The 23,844-nt window shown below is 39.9% G+C and overlaps 1 protein-coding gene across 3 annotated transcripts in view; it reads left to right on the top strand.

Moving 5' to 3' along the window:
* The window catches only part of vldlr (very low density lipoprotein receptor), a 97,186-nt gene that overhangs the window by 11,747 nt on the left and 61,595 nt on the right, over positions 1 to 23,844 (top strand). For all 3 annotated transcript variants that reach the window (XR_011585673.1, XM_070850016.1, XM_070850017.1), the window contains exons 3-14: positions 1,899 to 2,021; positions 7,961 to 8,083; positions 10,287 to 10,495; positions 13,059 to 13,221; positions 14,042 to 14,164; positions 14,884 to 15,006; positions 19,127 to 19,246; positions 20,356 to 20,481; positions 21,184 to 21,355; positions 21,454 to 21,678; positions 21,771 to 21,889; positions 23,378 to 23,517. Coding sequence is in view for 2 of the 3 variants with exons in the window: in XM_070850016.1 (XP_070706117.1) it covers positions 1,899 to 2,021; positions 7,961 to 8,083; positions 10,287 to 10,495; positions 13,059 to 13,221; positions 14,042 to 14,164; positions 14,884 to 15,006; positions 19,127 to 19,246; positions 20,356 to 20,481; positions 21,184 to 21,355; positions 21,454 to 21,678; positions 21,771 to 21,889; positions 23,378 to 23,517 (1,766 nt within the window). In the remaining variant the exon portion in view is untranslated. The remainder of the gene's footprint in view (positions 1 to 1,898; positions 2,022 to 7,960; positions 8,084 to 10,286; positions 10,496 to 13,058; positions 13,222 to 14,041; positions 14,165 to 14,883; positions 15,007 to 19,126; positions 19,247 to 20,355; positions 20,482 to 21,183; positions 21,356 to 21,453; positions 21,679 to 21,770; positions 21,890 to 23,377; positions 23,518 to 23,844) is intronic.

Below are 23,844 nucleotides of genomic sequence, written 5' to 3' on the forward strand. Positions count from 1 at the left end.
TGTGTGCTGTGCATGTACTGATGACTTATTACACACATACTGTACAGTTGTTACACAAACTAGGAAATTCAGTGAAACGCAACATATTACACGGTTTATTAAATTAAGTGTTGAATATTAAGTATAGAAAAACTGCATAGAATAGATGGAAGTGCATCTTCTCACTCACACTCAGATGTCACATGCTATTCATAACCCACCATGTTAACTTGGCTTCACTGGGAGCCTTCCCAACATCCCATGAGTGAGAATGACCCAGTGACGGGAGGGTAGCAGATAGAGCAGAGCTAAATATGGATACGAAAGAGGTGTAGGGTTGTGTGTGTGTGTGTGTGGCTCCAATACATTTCAAATCTCTATATTTTTCTTTTGTCCCTCATCTATCTGGGTCATCTTACACTGGGAGGAAGGGAGGGGGGGCGGGGGGTGGACGAAAAAACTAGGGAAGGAAGAAAGCAAGCGATGAAGGTGGAGGAAAAGAACACACGATCGTACTGCAGGGCGACATGGAGGGAAAAACTCCTCCCATCAGGTATCATACAGGTGAAAGTGGAAACCAATTTTTTACTTGTACTCTAATAGCTCACACATAATAAATTCAGTATAACGTACATTCACACAGCACCACTTCTCATAGGTTTTTCAAAATAAGGGCCTAAGGAATAGGAGGCATTATGCTCTTTGAGGTGCTGGAAAACTTTTAAAGTAAAATATCTGCCGGAAGTGTTGTTTCACTGCTGACCCATTGCTTAACACCAAAAATGGCAAAATGGAGGCAACTGAAAGTAATTGGCCCTCTCACACCGCTGCTGATATTTTGTTGCATTTAAGTCTCCATTTGTTATTCAGTCACTGGGAGATCAGAGCTGCTCTAACTTGCATAACATACATTTTGAAAGATGAGAATCGAAAATTAATTCATAAAAAAAGGTTGATAATGAGGCCCCCTGCGAGTTGCTGCTGTCTGGGCTCAAATTGGAGTTGGTAGTTTCTTGGTATTTGTATTCTGGTCAGAGACTGAGGAGAGGCCTCAAGGAGACACTCAAGTCCTGTGTGGGCATAGTTACTGAGAGTAGAGAGGTTTGTGTTGTGTTATTGGCTGTTTTTGAAATCCCTCAAACATCTTGAAACACTCCATCCTCTTTTCCTGTCAGACCATCAGGAATATTTTCTCATTGTTTCCATTAAACCATTTATATTAGCTGCTTCATCTCTCGCTGGTCTTGACAAGACCAACATAACCTGGGGATGGGGTTGAAAGATGAGTCTTCCATGGCAGCATATGTAATTTCATAATATAGTAACAGCATATATCACAAACAGTAATTGTTCAGTAAATTAGATTTTGAAAAAAACATACCATACTTCATGAAATCTGATTTTCTTCTTTCATTTTGAACAACACTTGAGTTAAAGACAAAAGGCTCAAAACAGTAAAACTAACATTCTTTCCAAGTGGAAAATGAGAACAATGATTTCAAGTGTTACACGTTTTAAGGTTAGGACACCACACAAACCATGTTTCTTGCCACGCAGAGCATTTGTGAAATTACGCAAGATCCCTCAAGAATGGCCCCCCTAGTGGAACCTGTCAACCTTTTTTCACTTCTTATTTCACTGTAGCTTTTGGATCCATTTTCCATCCTCATCCATTTCACAATTTTCATTTTCCATGCAAATGTAGAGTTTGGTCTTTGTTTAATCAGAGGGCAACAAATTGTAAACATGTGACCTTTTCACTGTATTGCAATTCAGGAGGTGTTTGAGTCTTTTTCTTCCTTCTCCCTTCCTATTATTCATGTGTTTCTGTGTCTTTAACGTGAGATGTTTAATTAAATAACATGCCTCCCCCTCCTCTCTGTATAATGAATCCATCTCTCTTTTCTCTCCTACTCCAGTTAGAAAGACTTGTGCGGACGTGGACTTTGTGTGTCGCAATGGCCAATGTGTCCCGAAGCGATGGCACTGTGACGGGGAGCCGGACTGCGAGGACGGGTCCGACGAGAGCGTAGAAATCTGCCGTGAGTAGATGGTGTCTTCTCTGAGGAATCTCACACAGGTTTCTATCAGATTTTGTTTGGAGATGAGTGATGGTGATGAGTGATTTTTAACTTATTAATGAAGCATACTATTATAGAGATGCTCACTTAGTTGTCAAAGAGGAACCTTTTTTCACGAGTGAAGCTATCAAATTCTTGTTACCCTTTTATAGTTTATATATTAAACTACAGTGTGTGTTCATGATTTTGAAGGAACATGTAACCCAGTGCAAACGTGGGGCTCATAGAGATGTTTTTTCTGAGCTCTGCGGCACAAAGATGAAGAGAAGAGAAAAAGAAATACATTTTTTCATTCTCAGGTGCCAATAATGGTCCAAGTAATGTAGCGTCTAAAATGTGCTTAAACGCTTTCTAACCGTTATGTAGACGTGACAGTTCTCAGGTGGCTGCGGCACCCAGAACTTAAGTCTTTTTAGTGTTCAGTAAATATGCTGCATGATTTATTGTTAGTCCTGCTGTATCTGCCACCTAAGAGAACACTGCTGTACACAGGTCAGCTACTCCTTCTGTTATTTATAAATTCCTTTGAACAAATTGGTTTTGTACAGAGGTCCGTTGTTGTTGCAGTAAAGCACATAAATGTGGATGAACAAGGCAGACCACAAGGAACGTTACAGTATGAAACCAGGGGTTGCATACATGTCTCCCAGGAGGTCAGACAGTGTGAGCAGCCTGAATCACTGGAGTGTCTGTGAATGTGGAGAAGACCACTGGGTCAGCAATAAACAGCAAGGACAAACTGCCCTAAAAACAGATTATCCAACCTGTTTAGGCTCCAGTTAGAAGGCGTTTGTCATCCCATAACAGCAGCAAGCAAATGCACATCACACGTACGCCATGCGACTGTGGCTCAGCGGTAGAGTGGGTCGTCCCTCAATTGGAAGGTCGGTGGTTCAATCCCCCTGTTATGAGTCTGCATGTCGAAGTGTCTTTAGGCAAGACACTGAACCCCAACTTGCTCCTGAAGCAGCTTCAGTGTGTGAATGTGTGTGAAAGAATAATCTCCTCCAAATTAGATTCCTCCTGAATGAATGATGCTGTTTATGATGATGTGATGTAAAAGCGCTTTGAGTAGTTGAAATGACTAGAAAGGAGTTATACAAATACAGACCCATTTACATAAGGAGCCTTTATACAGAAGTCACCCCACTTTTACTAGTCATAATGTCATATGCTTTTTAGAGGGAAATATATCTTATATAATCTGACAGGTGCAGTTACTATGTACTTTAATTTTCACATCCAGAAACATATGACCTTTAATAACAGTAAAATATGATGTATTCTTAATAGACTAAATAATTATCCGTATTGAAGTAGTTAAAATTAGCTCCTCGTTGTCCAGCTGGATGTCAGTAATGATGATATTCAACATGATGTAAAGGTTTGAAAGGTGTGATTCTGCCTAATGACTTTTACTTTTGTTAAGTATATTCATCTAATGATACTTGTTGGCTTAAGTACAGTGTTGATGACTGCAATTGTAGTGAAGTATTTTTGCATGTCTGTATACTGACAGCTTTCTGAATGCTTCTTCCACCACTAGGATAATATATTGTGAAAACCTTTTTCCTCGAGGCTGAAAATGGTGTAATGGCTTAGTAACTAGCTGCAGACTTGCAAACAACATTTTTGACCATCACAGTGCATAGAAGAGACGTCCTGCTGTGTCACAACAGTATCTCACTGTTGCAGAAATTCAGCAAGGCACTTAAAAGCGGTGAGGAGGAATCCCCTGTGAGCAGCCTGGTTAAATGAATAAGTTGTTTAAGCGGAAGTAAGGAGAACTGCTTAGCTTTAAATGGCATAAATGTGATGTAAATCTGCTGAGGTGCTCGCTGTAAATAACTGATAATGGAAAATATTTATACCAAAGCAACTTTTAATGTGAAATTCTGTGTTCACTGTCATTGTAAAGATAAATGGACTTTGGCATCACTGCGGGTACAGAGATAAACATAAGGAAAGATGAAGCCACTTCGTCAAACACTTGTTGGTTTGATATTCACTGTGCTTCCTGAGATTTTCCAGAAGCATTTTTTTTTTTTAATTGAAGTTGAGAAAGATAGAAAGTGTCTCTTTCATCCATGTTACTGTAAGTAAGTTCTGAACCTCAGGTCTATTCCCAAGTACCAGGATGAAACCTGCTGGAGGGTTAAGGAGACGTAAAAAGAGGCAGTAGAAAAGACTAAAAATTGTCAGCATTTAAAATGTTTTTTTCCCCTTAGGAGCTAATAATGCTTTTACAGTGTGCCAATGCAGCAAATAAGTCTTTACAGTCTCAATTGGTTCACAGCAGTTTGACACCAAACAAAACGACAAATGCTTACCGTTTGTTCAAAATGATCAAATAAGAAACTTTTCACACCCATAGAAAGGTGCATAGGGAGTAAAAGAGAAAAAATTCAGCATGTAGTCATTACTCATAGTAAAAAACGATTTAGTGCAACCAGTTTCAGCAGACATTTAATTTAACAAGTGACAGTGAGCTCATTCTGAAGGTACACATACTTCAAAAGGTGATTAGTTGTTCAACTATGGTTATCATACCCCAAAAAAAGCTAACCATACAATTACCATATAAACAGATATTTAGAAATACATGTTAATGCTGGTTTTGTGTCCAAATTGAGGGTCAAGGGTTGCTGTAGAAACAGTAAAGATAATGGTATGGAATATTGAGGGGATTGGCCTTATTGTTGGGAAGTTATATCATGTCAACAACACAACTTTTCAGTTATAAGGAAACAAAGAATATGAACAAAAATACAAAATGAATACAAAAATTCTTGATCCAGGCGCTAAATACAGTGTAGTATTTATCCGGGCTGCATCAGCAGAGGTTTTCAAATGTATGGGACAGGGTTATACTCTAGCTCAGCTTTCACAGAGCAGTCCACTGTGGTTTCTGCTGCAGTATGTCAACACAGCAGATAGAGAGCACAAACCTGAAAACAATTCAAAAATAAATTCCTTACCCCTGGCAGAAATGAAAACGGCACTATGTCTTAGTCGGGCCAAATCCCTCCTGCACACTTGTACGAGGATCTGTGGTGCGTTGCTGCCAAAACGAGAGCAGTGCAGTTTGGGGAGTCATTAAAGCACTGGAGTTATTCAAAGCCGTTGGCTGTGTGGCGCTGCCAAGACCTTCCCGCGTCCCTGCAGTGTTAGAAAGGCAAAATAAAGGGGGTATGGTGCAAAAAAGCAGGTGCTAGATAAGCCACGACAATGGAGTGAAAAATAACAGATGTAAAATAGTACTCCTATTCTTATGTTACATTAATATCTCAGACAATGGATGGAGCTTTGGTGCCTCCCAGTACATATTGCCTCAATACCTTGTGGAGGAATTGGTATTATCCTGAAAAACCTCTGTTCTGTGTCTGTTCCACCTTTTTCAGCCTGCATTTTTTGTTTTACTAGCTGAAATTCCACATTTCCAATTTCAACAGTTCCAAATTTTATTTTTTGCAAGAAATGGTTTGCTGAAGAATTTTTATTTTTTTTATTTATCATCCTAAATTGGTGCCAGTTTTAATTACTACATAGATTTTTTTTTTTTTTTTTTTTTTTTTTTATATACCCTGAGGGTACAAAAGTGCATTAGTCAATTAGGCTACCTCCATTTGGTTGTCAGTAGTTTGTCAAAGTCTATACCTAAAGTTGGATAATGGAAAGCAACACGTCATCTAGATTAAACAGATTATACAAAATTTAAAGAATCAGAGTATCATATTGTCACTTGTGTACAATGTCGTCCTCTAACAGTTGTAAATTTGATTTCTAATTAATCATTTGTCAAGTTCAAATAAGGATCAATTGATTAGTCATGTGTAAGATTTCAGTATGTTTGTAAAACTTTCTCTTATTTTAGTGTTTTTACACTTCTGGTTGTGGTTCTGGTTAAAAGAATCCTCCATACCTTTTTTAAACCCCATTTTAAAACTCATTTGAGAAATGGCCTGTTGAGAACTTGAATGATGGGAAGTCCTGCTGTGCCATTTGATCTCTCCCTCTCTAGACTTGCCAGCTTTGTGGTATCAGGCTGTTCTTATGTAGATTAAAACGGTACAACCTGTGTGCGCATGTTTCCACTTGCATTTGCAAAAATGTGGCGGTCAACTGAAGGTCCTGGCCGGCATTCCAGTATGGTGTGTGCTCGTATGTGTCTGTGTTTTAAAAGGCTGTGTTGAGTTCCAGTCATAGCTGCCGTGGTGTACGTGCAGGTCAACCCAGCTACTATAGCTGTTATATCAGTGCACTATTTGACCAGCTGTTACACATGACTTGGGAACAGGGAATGGAATCTTAAGTGTGTGTGTGTGTGTGTGTGTGTGTGCTTTCTGTGTGAAAGGGCTATGGTGTGGTTGTGTTTATGTCAGCTTTCTTGCATCAGGCATCAGCAAGTGAGCTGCAGTTGCTGTTTAGTCATTGATGAAAAGACAACCAGAATGTCAGTCCTCCATGAATACTCGTGTTACCCTCTGTGTTTTGTTTGCACAGTTTGTCAATTCAGTAATGAGCATGTAGAGAAATAAGTCTAGTTAGAGACAGTATAAGTCTTGAGCACAGAAGGCAGCGTGTGTTGGCATACACTGCATTGGCTGTAACACTGTTGAGACACTTAACACACCAAACTGGATTCAGAAATGTGGCAGCATGTTTCACCTGGTTTGTCAACAAGACGTCATCCTTGTCAATAATTCATGTATCTTAAGGGCAACTTTTCAATTCCCCTTCATCTACTGCTCAGCTGAGTAGCTCTTATCACAGTCCGCCTCTATGTGCAGCATTGCTCATTATCCCCCTGCACAATGGAAGGTCACTGGGGCAGACCAAGTTTTGAAGATGAAATTTTAATGGAATGCAGGAGGATCTTGAGGAGTTTACCCTCATGTGCCTGATGTTAAAACTGATTATTTAAAACTGTTATTACCTTATTTGGACCGGATATCAGTTTTGAACTTGTCAACTAAAACAGACAAAAAAGCAACAAAAAAAAACGCATCCATGGTATAATTTAGAACTAACCTATACAAAAATAACAAAAAATGGTGGTGATTCTTCAAGGACTTCTGCTGCTGCTACTACTACCATTACTATTAGTAGTATTATCAAACTCACAACATGAACAAGAAAACTTGTCAAATACTGATTTATTTTTGACATTATGACGAGTGAAAAAGTTAAACCAAATATTACTTTATAAATCCCTTTCTCCAGAGCTCAGTTGTTGATTTTACCCAACAAATTGTATTGTGTGACAGTTTCCGGTTTTCTAGACATCGGGACTAATACTCGATACTCAAGGACTTTGTGTTCACCATCACACCTCAGTACAACATCTGTCTTTGGACAGATAACTTGTAGCTCAACATCACCATTAATCTGCCAAAAGCTGTTCACGGTTTCAACACAAAAGTCAGTTATGCTCTACCCTTGTTGCTTTTTGAGTACATTTCACCCATGACAGCAAGGCCAAAAGTAACAAGGACAGAACAAGTACAGCCACGGCAGCTGTGTGATGACACCATGCCTGATAACACTTGTTACACATGGTTTTGTATCCTTTTGAGTGAGCCTCACACATTTAACCCCTTAGTTATGTGTCTTAAGCTCATGTGAATATGAAATCTCGAGCTTGATCTTGGCAGTAAATCAGAATTGCTAATGAGAACTAAAGGGTTGAATGTGGCCTTTAATACCCAACTATGCAAATGAACTGTCCTCTTTTTGAAAAAATAAATAAAAACAATCATAATCAGCTGTGGACATCTTCCAACTGACACATCCTGCAGAAAACGATGTCGAGGTTTGCAAGGCTTGAAAAGCTCCATGTATTTGAATGAAAAAATAGCTGGGTAGGATGCAGCTGAAGGTGTTTTATTTTGTCCATGCAGACATGAGGACGTGTCGTGTGAACGAGTTTAGCTGCGGAGCGGGCTCCACTCAGTGTATCCCCATCTTCTGGAAATGTGACGGAGAGAAGGACTGTGACAACGGAGAGGACGAGGTCAACTGTGGTAGGTGGACATGCACACATTAACATGGGAAGGATATTTGTCCACGTCTGCCTCAGCATTTACACATGGTATTTGGGATTTTAACAGATGTTGATTTTTGTAGTCATGTTTTAGGAGAAAAGGAAATATATTTTCGCTGAAAGGAGCTATTTGAACCACAGCCAGCATGTCATTCCTACTTTACTGTCCTGTTACATGTTGGATCCACAGCCCAAAACTGGCCTTTTTATTCTAAGTGGGTGTTAAGTTCTCATTAACTTGTAAAGTTAGACCATTTGAGGTTTGGTCACCATAAAGTAAAATTTCCTTGTTTATTACTGGTCAGTCACTGTCAAATGGCAGCTGCAGCAGGAAATGATTATCTGTTGTTATGTTTATGTCCATTGAACATTGATTCATCTGGAATGTTTTGGAACATGTTAACATGTCAAAGTGGCTGTCAAGAACAGCCGGTGGAGTTGATGCCTGGCTGCCATTATTCACATCCTGCAGTGGCTTTTTCATTTGTTAGGATCATGTCATGTGTTTGCCGGTGATTCATGAACACTTGAAGGCGCAGGTCTATGATGACCTATGATGTTGTCACAAGATACTTTCTGGTCTTGCACTGACAAGGATCACCTGAATGTACCCTAAACAATCGACCTGCCTGTCAGCACAATGGATTATGGGACACAGTGAGCTGCAAAAATTCTGTCCTGCAAATTTGAGCAAAATAATTTCTTTCAGTTTCTTTGTCATGTTTCTTGGCTGCGTTTGGAACGTGGGCTGAAATGGGGCTTTGCCAGTTAATGACATATTTGTTCCTAGACTTCATAGCATGTTGCCCCTGAATATGAATGCAGAAACCGAATCATTGGAGCAACGTAACTACCCTGTGACATCTGATCCACTTAATGAATTTCAGATAAAATCATTCTGGAATCTAATTATATCTTCCCTACAGCTGCAGCTGTGCTGTATACCGTTTAACCTGTTTCATATTGTGCAGAGGCCAACGGCTTTTTGCACACAAACACACTAGATTGTCACTTAAAGAAGTGAAATGATGCAATTCTTCTGAAGTGGTCCAAAGACTACTTATTAAGAACAAAGACTGATGTCTCTACTTATCCAACAAACTGTTACACTGCTTGAATGTGTGTATCAATTACTTTTCATCTCCCAGCTATTTATTCTAAACACTGTGCAGCATAATCACACTAGCAGCCTTTTGTCTGGATCTGACAGAAAATGCTCAAGCAGCCTGTAAAGTGCTGTTACATTTTACCCATCCATCCATTATCTGCCACTTATCTGGTTTTGGGTTTCGGTCGGGGCAGGCAAAGCAAGAAAGTCCAGACATCCCTCTCCCCAGCAATTATTTTTCAGCTCCTTCCGGGGATCCTAAGGCATTCCCAAGCCAGATTAGAGAGATGCATTTTAAATGAAGGACAGATGTGTGATTAAAGTAGAGGACAATTTTAACCAAAATAAATTGACAGAATAGCAGTCAGTGAGTATTGACTGGCCTGAATGATGCTTAGCGTTGGATTTCCACATTTGCCATTTGTGCTGACAGTGAAAAATATTTATCACTTCAATATATTTGACAGTTTTTAACTAACATGCCAATTTTAAAATATTTGCGGCTGTGTCAGCACTGATGCCAGTGCTGTAGATATTGTTCGTGCATCCTTATGTATATTTCAGCCAATACTAGAGCAGGAGATTAGTTTGTACCATCCTCTCCGGCTGAAGATGCTAATCAGAGAAATTAGCTGAGACATTTCTTAATATCTGTATTGTTCTGGACACAGCCCATCCAATGGTAAAATGCTCCGATTTACTGCAATGCACCACCAAAGAGACTTCTAGCAGAAAACCATCAAGACAAATTTGCTTCCCAGGCCGTTTGGAATTTTGCAGTCAGTGGTGCAACCCTAGAAGTGATTTTCAGCATACTTTTGGCCACACAGTGATACCAAACGTATGTCCCCTGACTGTTGCAGCAGTGAAAAGCTTGTGTTTATGGTGGTCTTCTCAGACGCACAGGGACGACATCCAAAAAATCTGATGAGCTGCAGCAGTTGAAGGCCTGTGCCTGTGCAAAATATCATAATCCTCATCATGAGTATGAAGAGTTCAGTTTCGAGGTGATGAGCTTTACCATTTAGAGAGTGGCATAGAGTCCTGGTAATTTTATTTATTCATTTGCTTCCAGGTAACATCACCTGTGCTCCCAATGAGTTCACATGCGCCAGTGGCCGCTGCATCTCCCGGAACTTTGTGTGCAACAGTGAGGATGACTGCGGCGACGGTTCTGATGAGGTGGAGTGTGCTCCATCCTCCTGTGGTCCCAGTGAGTTCCAGTGTGGGAACTCATCATGCATCCCAGCCAGCTGGGTGTGTGATGACGACGTCGACTGCCAGGTGAGTTAGAGGCAAAATTCACTCTTCAGTCTATATTAGATGTGAATTGCCGCAATTTAAAGTACTACAGGAAAAGCAGTTGACAGTGATCTCTGGTGATCTCTGGTCTATCAAGCAAACTAAATCCGGTGTGATGCATCATTCAGACTGCCATCTAGACTGGTTACCGTTCTCCACTTAAAAACTTTCTCTTAATTGTGAAGCCTTTCTTCTGTGCAGAAAAATGGTTTTGTTCGTTGAGTTTACAATAAACTCTGGTCATCAGAGTTGAAGCTAAATGTTTCTAATCTGTTTCCTCTTGAGCTTCACATCTTTACATTGTACTACACTTGTTAAACACCCATGAACCGCTTTGTCCCTCTTTCATGTAAGGATTTTAATATTTATTTGAAATCATTTCAAATCTAATTGTATGAAAAGCAATGTGCAGAGAATATGCCCAACAGAGCCTATACACGATATGTTCTCCGGAAAGAATACACTGATTTACAAATATATAGGCTATGCCATAAAATACAAAATGATAAAACTGGAGTTAAACTGTTTTTATCTTCTGCACCTCCTGAAGGAAGAAATGTTTCACAATCTCTTTCTGATCTTTTTTTTTTTTAATTACTAAGTACTTTACTGTCTTACTAATACTGTTTGAATACAGGCAGCACATACAGACACTTCCCCTCATTCTCCAAGTAGATTTGCTCAGTCATTAACTGCCCAGTGTGGTATTCCTGGGTGCACACATGCCGGTTCTACAAGTTACATTTTCTCAACGCCCTGCGGTTATTGCCCTGCCTCTTACACACACACACTGACTTTGACACTCCAAACACGTTTTTCACGCCCGGCAGTTCCACTGAGTCGGCGATTTGCTGCCTACCTGTTAATTGGCTGTGTGGTTATCACTGTGACGGCCTCACAGGAAAATGGAAAAAACTGATGCAAGTGTTCACACCCACAAAGATTTAAAATGCTGTGTTCAATGGGAAGGTCATTGTTATTCCCTCTCTCACACCCAGCCAGTCCTGTATCAGTGTTCACTGTTACAGAGCTTCACACACAGAAATGCACACATTCTCACACTCCATTAATCTGCTCCCACATGAGTCAGTGACTTTCTAAGATGATGAAAGTGTAAGAAACTCTTCCTGCTACTCATCTTGATCCCATTCTGTCTGAATGCCCAGTCTAACTTCTAATTAAAGTGGTCGTCATGATATTGGAGTCCTAAAAGCTGCCCTGCGTGCCCTTAGATCACCTGCCAGTCTAACATGGTTGAGCCACAGTATGTCTTTCTGTCACAGATGTTCTCTGACGCTCTTTCCCTCAGTACCTGAAAAACGCCTTGAATAGTCTCAAAGGGAATTTGGACATTTTTCAGCCTGGTTGATGTTACTTATTTACTTTTGTCCATTATGATTATTGGTTACAATAACATTTAACACATCACCTCCCTCTTACATATTGACTTTGAACAGGGCAAGGAGAACAAGCCTTGTATTTGTCCAAAAGTAAATGTGAAAGGTATTCCACATTATTTATTAAACTACATACTGTAGCACAGCAGATCCACTTCCAACCTCCTGGTCAACCTTTTGGCTGACTTACCTGTTGTATTGCATGCATGCTGTTTTCTTAGCTTGCGCGGATTCTAGATGAGTAGTAGTTAATTCTAGGAGGTAATTTGTGTCTTCAAATTTCCTCATTTAAAAAGAATAAGATGACAAGACGCGTATTACTATGTGATACTGTAAATGGATGGTTGCTGCTTACAGCTGCAATGTACAGCTACAGGCATTTCCCATGGACTAACACCACTGTTAAGTTTTGTTAAGCTGTAGGAGGTAGCAGTAGACAGCCAGATTATTTACCAGGTTGACAAATATCCCATAATTAATGTTTTGGGAAATATGCTTATTTGCTTTCTTGCCGAGAGTTAGATTAGAAGATTGACACCACAGTCATGTCCGTGTGGTGAATATGTTGCTGCTGTTTGCAGAGCTTAGTTTAGCAAAAAGACTGGAAGCAGAAGGAAACAGCTGGCCTGGCTAATAATTATCACTTAGATTTTTGCATAATTTAAGAGATTTGTTTTGATATAAAAACCAAAGCCAACAAGCCCTACTCATAATCTGTACTTGTTTTGTTAATGTGTCTGTATTCACAGTATATATTTATATGTTCTGTCCCTCAACTTTCTCCTCAGTCAGAGGACCATACCAGATCAAAACATCACACACTTTGAGTTCAAAATTGCTCTGCTCTCATTCTTCATTCTAACGGGTCTTAAAAAGGTTCCCTGCCAGGAAATGGCTTCAAGAAAGCGAGTGTTGATGGCAGCAAGTGAAAAGAAAATGGAAAAGCTCTCACAAACTGAATGTTGGCTAAAATACAGTGAGGCGAAACCAGCATTTTGATAAAATCATATCATCTTAGAAATTTCAGATGACATCAGTTTCCTCATCAAAAGCATTGAAGAAACCTTAGATTGAGGATTATTGTAGCTTTTCAGGGGAGACATGATCAAATCCCCCCTCTGAAACATCTCATATCTGTCTCCCCACAGGACCAGTCAGATGAGTCTCCGTCTCGTTGCGGCCGTCACCCAACGCCGCCAGCCAAGTGTTCATCCAGTGAGATGCAGTGCCGCTCAGGAGAATGTATTCACAAGAAGTGGAGGTGTGATGGAGACCCTGACTGCAAGGATGGCAGTGACGAAGCCAACTGTCGTATGTACAGACCAGCTGTCCTCAACACATTAAAAATCGAGCGTTTTAACATCATAACCACTTTCATTTTAATGCCACAGCAGACCCATTGGACACTGTTTCTGTTTAGAGATAATAAGGAAGGTTGCCAAGAGATATGAGTAAGCCAGTGATGAATATGTTTGTCTGAGATGAGTTTGGAATGTATGTGGGACTGAAATCAAAGATGCATTGAACTGACATACATAAATGCTTACTTGATTTCCAATATTGTGTATTATAAGTGTACAATATTCATTATAAAGCAGATGAAACATGTAAAAACCTCGATTTTGTCCTTAAGGAGAACATCAGCATTGGAGGTTGAGTTGAAAGGTTTTATTCAGAAACTATGTCAGAAATGTTTCTTCTGCGAAAATTATTCCACTTAATATATTAAAAAAATATATATTTGAGCAGTGATCAATTATGTGCTGCACTCTAATTCCATTCAGTGGACATTAATTACTTATCCACCTGTCCAGTTATGTCTAAATTAATGCATGCAATGATTAGGATACAGAGGAGAATACATAAGGGATGTCTTCAATTTAGGGCCAACCAACTGTCCAAAACCCAAAACATATTCAGCATACTGTAAAAAAGAGAAAAGTAGCAAAACCTCACAAGAAGAGCTGGAGCAAGAGAATATTTGGCTTTTTCAAGCAACAAATGAGTTCATTGATTAATAGTTGACAGAATAAAATATGTATTGTATTACTATCAACTAATTGATGTATTGTTTCAGCACTGTTTTCATGTGTAACTCTGGTGTGTGTGTGTGTTTACCTGTCCTTGGCAGCTGTGCGCACTTGTGGACCAGATCAGTTCAAATGTGATGATGGGAACTGTATCTTGGGCAGCAGACAGTGTAACGGCCTCAGAGACTGTGCCGATGGATCGGACGAAGTCAACTGCAAAAACGGTATAGGCTCTGTGTGTGCACAGTTCTACTGATGACTGTTTTGAATTGTCCTGGAGACATCGTCAGACAAAGAAGCATTTTTTTTGCGTGTGTGTTTGGATGTTCGTTCCACCCCAGGCTGTCCTGAGGTTCAGAAGCTGAGTGTCTTGTCAGTGTATCTACTGTGGGCATGTAAATGATCTTTTACGCATCTTGCAGATGTGTTTTTACAAAGAAAAAAACATCACATTCCACCTCAGGTCATGCTCAGGTACAAAAGCAGACTGATTTCTCATTGGACGTGATCAACAATCTAATCCACTTTAAAAAACACTTCAGGGTGTCCTAATGTTTTATTTTGTTCATGTGCTCACTGGGAAAAAAAATCTCAGTTATATTGTTTCTGTGTGTTTGTTTTTGCTCCGGTAGAATAAAACATGGCTTTGAAAAGAGACTTAAAAGAGTTACAAGTTTGAAGCAGCTGAAAGAGAGGTTGTTGTCATGATCTGGTTTGAAAATGCATCAACTTTTTCTTAGTAACTTGAAGCAAACTGAACTATGAGATGATCCTCAAAGTGCTGAGAAGAGCTATATATTTTGTCACATATTCAGGCCTGTTGATTGTCTGCTTTCTGACTTACTGACATTCACATAGACTTGTATTAGTGGATTTTCAAATGACAGTATTGTGTAAGCAGCCACTGCTGTTAACGTGTAAAATGTTGTACATTTCTCCACAGTGACTCAGTGTAATGGGCCAGAGAAGTTCAAGTGTCGCAGCGGGGAGTGTATCGAGATGAGCAAAGTGTGCAACAAGGCTCGAGACTGTCCCGACTGGAGCGACGAGCCCATCAAAGAATGCAGTGAGTAAAAGGATCTAACCTAGTTAATGCTTAACTAAAGCCAGAAGCACTCCACATTTGTCGTTGACTCCTTTTCAAGATTCTAGAGATTTCTGCCTTGTCCGTGAAACGGAGCAGGTCCCCAAATCTGAACTTGAGAAAATTCAGTTATTTCTAACCCATTTTATCAATGTTACAGATGTTAAAGAATATTCAATTGACACTTCATATGTGGAAACTGAGCCAATATTCATGCATCAAAACCTTTCACCAATGTCACAAGCTGCAATCTGCAGAAGTGGGATGCGGTATTGAATATAGTGCATACTGAGTTATTTTATATTTATATTTGCACTACAATCTGTCTAAATATGAATGTTCTTGTAGCTTAAGCTGTGATCAACCCACAGTGTGTTTGTCGGATGCATTCTTCAAATGTCACTCGTTAAAAGGTCTTGTAGCGCTTCCCCAGCTGGCAGCTCTAAATGTCAATGACATGGAACAGTTTGAAGTAGAAATAATTTAACGTGACTTTCCAGAATGCTGATTCTATATATTGATGATTTAAACCTCATCAAACAAGCACAAAGAAGAAAGTATCTCCAACGTTTAGATTCCTCTGGACAGGTCGCTGAGTCCTTTCAGTAAGTTTAGATGTCTTTTTCTGTGTGTAGGGGAAGTGTCCATGATATGGTATTCATCTCTGACATTGATTAAGGCTGATAATATGTGGATTTTCACACAAATCCAGCCTTTTTCAGCTTTAAGTGTCTGTAGTTCAGTATTTCTAAATAATTCTCTTTCATGGATCAAAGAACCCTAAATTAGAGAACAATTTATAAACAACTGATTTTTTCTGAAATAATGTCATCTTCACTGCTCAACAGTTGAAGGACTTTTTGTTGTGTCGATACCATGCTACTAGAACACTTTTTCACAAAATAACTAAGGCATTTCAACAAAAAACATTATTTTGCAGAAAACACACTGCTCAAAATGAGAGAACACTTTCAGATACCTCCCAGTTATTGGTGTTAATCTGACACCTGGTGCTAATTTCCTTGATTATCTGTCAACCCCTATTTAACTGGCAGCCTAACTTCCAGTCTCACTGACTCTGCAAGATGGTGGGCCGTTCTAAAGTGACTGAAAGCCTCCGGCCAAAGGGATGACCCTATCAGCCATAGCAAGACAAGTTGGTCGTTCCAAATCTGTGATTTCAAGAATATTGAATCTTTACAACATCACAAACTCATTCAAGTCCCCCAAGAAGGCTGGTCGTCCACGGAAGACAAAAACAAGAGATGACAGGATGCTGCGGAGGATCTCAATGGGCAATCGTTTCCACACTGCAGCTGGAATTGCTCGCCAGTTCAGCGCTGAACAGGGTAAGGATCTGTCTCGTCATACAGTGTCTCGACGTTTAAGAGCATTGGGACTGAAAGCCCACTCTGCAGTGACCAAACCTCTCATTAGCAGAAAGAATCAAAAGGCTAGACTAAGCTTTGCTGAGGAGCATGTTGTGTGGACAGAGGAGAACTGGTGCAAAGTTCACTTCAGTGATGAAAGCAAGTTTAATTTATTTGGGTCCGATGGGAAATATTATGTTTGGCGACAAACTGGAGAAAGACTGAACCCAAAGTGTGTAAAGAAGTCAGTGAAAGGTGGAGGAGGAAGTGTCATGGTTTGGGGCATGTTTTCTGCAGCAGGAGTTGGGCCTCTTATACAGCTACATGGCAGAGTGAATGCAAATGTTTATCAGAACCTTCTTCAACAACATATGGTTCCTTCCCAGCGTTCATCACCCAATCAGCCCGCAGTGTTCATGCAGGACAACGCTCCATGTCACACAGCAAAACGGGTAAAGCAGTTCCTTGAAACTGAAAACATTGAAATAATGACATGGCCTGCCCAGAGTCCTGATCTCAACCCTCTGGAAAATCCTTGGCGACAAAGTTATGGCCAAGAAACCCACTACAGTCACCGAACTGTGGAGGAGACTGGAAGAAGAGTGGACCAAAATCACACCAGAGCAGTGTGAGAGACTAGTGCTGTCCTGTGGCCGCAGATGTGCTGAAGTTATTCAGAGCAGAGGCCTGTACACTTCCTACTAATTGCTGACTGTTGTAACCTTCAGAAAATTTAGTTATCTTTTTCCATGCTTCAGTCATTGTTGTTCTCTCATTTTATATATATAGATATAGATATATATATATATATATATATATATATATATATATATATATATATATATATATATATATATATATATATATATATATATATATATATATATATATAGATGGATAGATATGATCCAGGGTTCAACCTTAAGGTCTTTTTTTTTTTTTCACTTGCCAAGTAAGGCAAGTCGGCCAGAATCTAGTGGAAGTCAACTATAACTTGCCCCTATATAAATAGTTTTATTTATTAGCAGTTATCAAATGACTAAAGTAAATTTTCATGTTTAATCTTTCTTTAAGTAAATAAAACAGTTTTTGGAGTGTGAATCAGTATCTACTCCCACAAAAAAACACAAGAAAATGAAAGAATACAGGGTTGTTGTTTTTTAATTTATGGTTTGAAAATCAATTTGCACTTTAACTTTGGTAATTACGATACAGAACCACCACCAGCGCTCCCGTAGTTCATACACGAAAGTTACTCCTGAGAGCTCTCTTTAGACACCAATAAAACATCAACAGGGCAGCATGTACCGATGAAAGTGAGAAGTCGGCTCCCAAGCACTTTCCCCTCAGTCACCTGAAAGGGGCTGACGTTTGCAGCGTGCAACCTTGAACAAACTGTCAGCGGTAAAGTCTGAATCTGTGACAACTAAAAGCGGCAGCAGGACTAATTTATTCCAGCATCTCAGACAGAGGCACACAGCTGAGTGTGGCACTGTGAGCTGCACAAGGAACATGGAACATTAGCAGAATCATTTCATCTACTATGATGGAAGAAAAAAGATCAGAATCATTAATAGTTATTAATCAGATGTGGTGTGAAAAAAATTGTAGGTTTTATTTTCAGTTGCTAGATTTACTTGCCCAATGTGGCATTTTACTCGCCCTGAGCAAGCAGAATTTGTTTTTTTCAGTTCCGATCAAAGAACGAACATGGTGACTAGATTGAGTGAAACAGTATCTTTGTATATTTTTCAATAAATTGAACTCTCTGCTACATTGTCATGGTCTCTACTTGTTCTTTGAGCATTGGAGGACTCCGACTTGAAAACTAAACTTTGTATTTATATCTATCTGTATTTTTTTTTTTTTTTTGTATTGGCATGCTCATGCTGCTTGAGATCCAGTATCTGCTGACCAAATGCAGATTCCAGCTCTTTGTTTTAGATTTAGTTAACAAAATATAGAGAAATGCAGTTTTCCAACTCTTCCCTACGGTTGTGTGCGTTTTGTAATAACTAAAAGATGAGGGAGCTGATTCAAGTGGCCAAAATGAGTTTCCTTTCACTGGCTGTCTGGACTCGTTCTCAGCGACAGGGTGAGGAGCTCAGACATCTGGAGGCTGTCAATAAGAGAGACCGTCAACATAAGACTCAACTAGCACGTCAGGCTCTGCACGCTTTTGGGAAATGCAAAATAATCAGGTTGCACTTGTCCTTGTTGCCAGTGCGGTCCTGACTCCACAGAGTAATATCTTCACAATTATGCCACTTTGTGGGTTGATGACATTTTCAGTGAATACTAACAAAGTGAAGTAAACATGCCAAATGCAACGGAAATGCTCTTCAATCTTTTCAGTCTTTGTATCTGAATAAAATCAGAATTGCAGAAAACACCTGCCAACCATCTTTAACTGTTTAACCTCAGATTCAATCAGGCACAACATCAGAACATGTAACCTTTTTTATATTATTCCAGCAAAAAAAAGTGTGCATAGTGGACCATAACCACAGAATCAGTTTGAACCAGACTGGGATCTTTGTTGCTTCCCGTCTAATCTGTCGATGCCCAGATGAAACTAAACATCTCAAATGTTACATTTCATAGCTTTTAATAACCATGAGTGTGACAGTATTAGAGTGTAAAATGGGATCTACAGTTGGTGTGTTTCACTTGCATAATAACTGACCTCTTCGATATTTCTACAAAGTCCTGTTTTCCTTCATGTGCTTCAGATCTAAACGAGTGTCTCCTAAACAACGGCGGCTGCTCTCACATCTGCAAAGACATGGTGATTGGCTTCGAGTGTGACTGCACGCCTGGACTTCAGCTCATAGATCACAAGACCTGTGGAGGTATGTGGCCTGTACATAAGAGCCACATTAGATGGCTGTCGACTGCTACAAATATTTGCACTGGCGAATCACTTCTTTAAATTGTGTTTTGTCAAAGCACTGGATAATTTTTCTATGTTGCATCATAACTTGACATCAACCCCACCAGTGGATGGAGACAGTTTTCAAGCTTCATTTTGGGACATCCTCCCCAAACCCAAGAAGAATAGTGATTTAGAAAAATAAAATTCCTTATATGAAAGGGATCTGAAGAACAGTCACTCATTGTCATTCTCTGACATTTTGTTTCTTGGCAGCAAAAAACCTCAATTTTAGAAAGAAAGATAAGACAGAACTGTCAGCGCCAAACAGCACTTTAAAATGAATCCAAAACCAGAAAGTCCTTGGCAGCTTATTTTCCTGCATGATCTGACACCAAAACATCAAGACTAGTGAGACGGTCAGGCTGAAGATGTCAGACATCATGGTGTTGTGACTAGGAGCCTTTTCATTTACGGCTTATACATGTTATGCTGCACTTCTGGCCTCTGAAGGGTTCAGTGTAAAATGTGTTTGGCTGTCTCGTAATGCTTTTTTCCACCTATGTTCAGGAGGCTCTGAGCCGTCACACTTTTGTTATTGAGCCGTTATTGGCCTCAAACGCTGCTATGGATATTGGGAAATGTGTATAATCCCATCTGGAATGAACCCCACAGGTTGCACAGAGGCGGTTAATCTACTCTGAAGTGTAAACTAACCTCTAAACTGAACTGAAAACATTTGTATATTTACATTTAATTCTGATCTGAGCAGTGTGTTGATATAGAGTATTCTGGCAAGACATCAACAGCAATTGTATTTGGATTTAATTTTCATTTTGTCTGTCCCAAGCTCACATCAGTTTACAATCTCATGCAATAGGAATGACGGGAATGTTTCAGAAGTAATTTTCTAGACAGGTTTTTAACTGTTTGTTTTTAGCAGAGCCGTGTGCACACGCCTGATTATCCAAATTGAAGCATTCAGCAGACTTGATTGATTAAACATGTCAGATACCAGCTGTATGCTCTCCCTCTTTTTTTTCTCTTCCTCATCCACCCTCTTTTCCTCATCTCGCTCTCTCTGTGCAGACATCAATGAGTGTCTGAACCCCGGCATCTGCAGTCAGATCTGCATCAATCTGAAGGGAGGGTACAAGTGTGAGTGCCACAATGGCTACCAGATGGATCCGACCACCGGCGTCTGCAAGGCTGTTGGTGAGTCAACATCTGGGAATACAGTCCAACTCCCTGACATAACAGTAGCTCTCAGCCTTAAAGATGCTCAGTGGTGAAGTATGACCCCAGTTTTTTAATCTTTTTTTTTTACCTCTGCTCAAGACAACTCAAAATAGAATTATATGATAAAGAAAACTGCAGTGAGCTCCATTTCCTAGGAAATGTTGGTTAATTTGGTCATCACAGAATATTTTGACTGTGCATTCACGGACTGTCTGGCAATGCAGTGTCAGAGATCACAAGCTCCCAAAGTTGAGTCACTGGAGATGTAGATGTCATCCTCCAGTCATGATCACATGCTGTTGCAGTGTCAACAAAGAACACAATGAAGTCGTTTTTACTGCACAAACAAAGCCTGTCACTGTGTCCTTTAGCCTTGTAGTGTGTTTTGCAAACTATTTGTCATCAGATCTTAACGTTCATTAGTAATATAATTCCTCTTCTTTCATGTGATACTAGTCTTCATAATCCTCCTCAAAAATGACAATAATTTGGACCTTAATAGAAAACAAAGAGCCCTCACACTTTGACAACATGTTTTCAACATTTACTATCAAGTCTGAATGTGAAAGTTCTCAGCAATCGGCAACTGAACAACCTGAGGTACATTTTGAAGAGATGAGATGTCAGATAGACCTTCTGTTTTCATCTCTTATTTAACCAAGCCTTTCCTGTCCTCAGGGAAGGAGCCCTGCCTGATTTTCACTAACCGCCGTGACATCCGGCGTCTGGGGCTGGAGAGGAAGGAGTACACTCAGATTGTAGAGCAGCAGAGGAACACAGTGGCTCTGGATGCAGACTTTGACCAGCAGATGATCTTCTGGGCTGACCTGGGGCAGAAGGCCATTTATAGGTAGGTTACACACACAGAACCATGTAAAGAAAAACAATAAAGCGCAAAAAAAAATCCCCAGATTTTCAAAGCTGCATCTTTTTTTCCCCCACTTGCAGCACTGTGCTGGATAAACGAGGGGAAGTTGGCTCCCACAAGACAGTGATAGAAAATGTCCAGACTCCTGTGGGAATCGCCGTGGACTGGATCTATAAGAACCTGTACTGGTCTGATCTTGGCACTAAAACCATTTCTGTTGCCAACTTCAACGGAACCAAGCAGAAAGTTCTCTTCAACAGAAGCCTCAAAGAACCGGCATCCATCGCTGTGGATCCGCTCTCTGGGTGAGTGGCAGATTTGATTTGTGAAGATAATCTTTTATTTCAAACTGGAAATGGAGATTTACAGATTTAGTGTGTGTGTGTCTGTTGTGTAGGTTTCTGTACTGGTCTGACTGGGGTGAGCCCGCCAAGATTGAGAAATCTGGCATGAACGGAGTGGACAGACAAGTTCTGGTAGCGTCAGATATCCAGTGGCCTAATGGAATCACCCTTGGTAGGTACACACACACCCACACACACTGCCTGAAAAAACAGTGATTCATCTACAGTATGTCTGTATCATCTCTGCATATTTTTCTTCACTGCCGATATATCAAATAAAAAGAGGGTTAAAGAGCTGCTGTTGAGGTTCTCTCCTTCTCTGTGTTCAAGTTATGTGGTGTAGTTTTTTTTCTTTCTCTCAAATGAGAATGAATTGAAGAAAATATTTTGCATCATCAATGCAAAATGTCAGGTTTTGGTTTCACTTCCCTCTAAAGGAGAAATTACCAGTAAATACAAAATTGTGTATAAATTCACCACAGCTTAGGAAAATTACCAGGATGTGATGAAGCCACAATGACTCATGGCCAGACTCACTCCTGTCTGTAAACATAGATTCTTGTAGAGGTGGTTAAAAAGCATTCTGGAAAATCGAGGTAATCACTGAAGCACAAACAGCAGGAGGCTTGAAAGAAGGTTTACAAAAAGGGGAATTTCATGTTGAGTTTGAGAAGTGGTTTTGCACTTGCAAGATTAAAAAACAAATATCAGAAAATAAAGTCCAAATCTGAATTTTATGTACCAGGTAAAAGGAAAATGTGTAATATTTTATTCATTTCCTCCCTTCAGTTGCAACTTCAGCTAATTGCTGTGTGTCCCTGCACTATTTACTATTTCAACTTGCATTTACAGTCCTTTTTATCTCAACTGACTTGAAGAGTTAAAAGATTTACATTTCATCTGCCCCTGCAACTTCTTTCAGTGCTTACTCACAGTGCTTAACCCTCAATCATTTTCACTTCAGGTGACAGTTCAACTCCTCTTTGGTTTTTTTTGGATTTCACCTGCCACCCATATGTTGTTCAGTTTTTAACTGCCATCTCAAGTCTTATCAGTACTTCCACTTAATTCATTATCTCGGTCCTGTACATTTCATAAGCTCCAAAGTAGGAAAGGTGACTCCTAATTTCAGACCCCCCTCACCTTACCTATTCCTTGGCATACATTGAACACTCTAAACACAGTTGATTTCTGTTTTTTAATCTGACACCTGCCCTGATCATATAATCAAATGTTCTCCTTTGTTCGTACTCTTTGTCTTCCTGCACTTGTGTTCCCCACTCAGTGGGAAAACACATCGATTTGTCCTTGTTAATGAAATGTTGTATTGATTTTTTTTTTTTTTGTGTGATTTCTTTTTTTTTTTCTTCCCCTCTTTGCTCCTTGTCTCTGCCCACCATGGCGCATCTTCTTTCTCTATTCGTCGTCTTTATTCTTTCATCCCTTTGTTCTGTCTTCTGTCAACACACTCTAAATCAATGTTTGTAACATATGTAATTATGTTCTTAACACATGTAATTATTCTTTCCCTCCCAACTCCTTCTGCCCTTTGTCTTTCCACTCTCCTTTTTTCCATTTCTGTTATTTCCCTCACTCTCCCTCTTCCATTTCTCACCTGTTTTTACCCCCTCCTGTTTCTTCATCTGTTTCTTCCCCCCAGATCTGATCAAAGGCAGGTTGTACTGGGTCGACTCCAAGCTGCATATGCTGTGTAGCGTCGACCTGAATGGAGACAACAGGAAAAAAGTACTCCAGTCCCCGGACTACCTGGCCCATCCCTTTGCTCTCACTGTTTTTGAGGTGCTGCTGTTATATTCTGTCTTTCACACATACTTTGCATTCTCTCTGACAGCAAAGGTGGCACAAATGTTATGAATGTTAAGCTGATTTTATATTACCAATTTGGTCTTGACAGCTTTGAAGAAGTTCTACAGAACCAGTTTGGCTCTGTGAGTGTTGACAGTATGGAGATTAAATCGGGCACATGTTGTTTAGGGATTGTGAGCAAACAGTGTAGTGTTTATGGTTGTATCCTAACATCACACCTCACCTTAAGTTCGCCTCACTCGCAAGTTAACAGTCCCTGTTGCCCACTGCTCTCCATCAAAATAAAGTCAAAATTTAGTG

This window comes from Pempheris klunzingeri, chromosome 19 (assembly GCF_042242105.1).
Source record: "Pempheris klunzingeri isolate RE-2024b chromosome 19, fPemKlu1.hap1, whole genome shotgun sequence".
NCBI lineage: Eukaryota > Metazoa > Chordata > Actinopteri > Acropomatiformes > Pempheridae > Pempheris > Pempheris klunzingeri.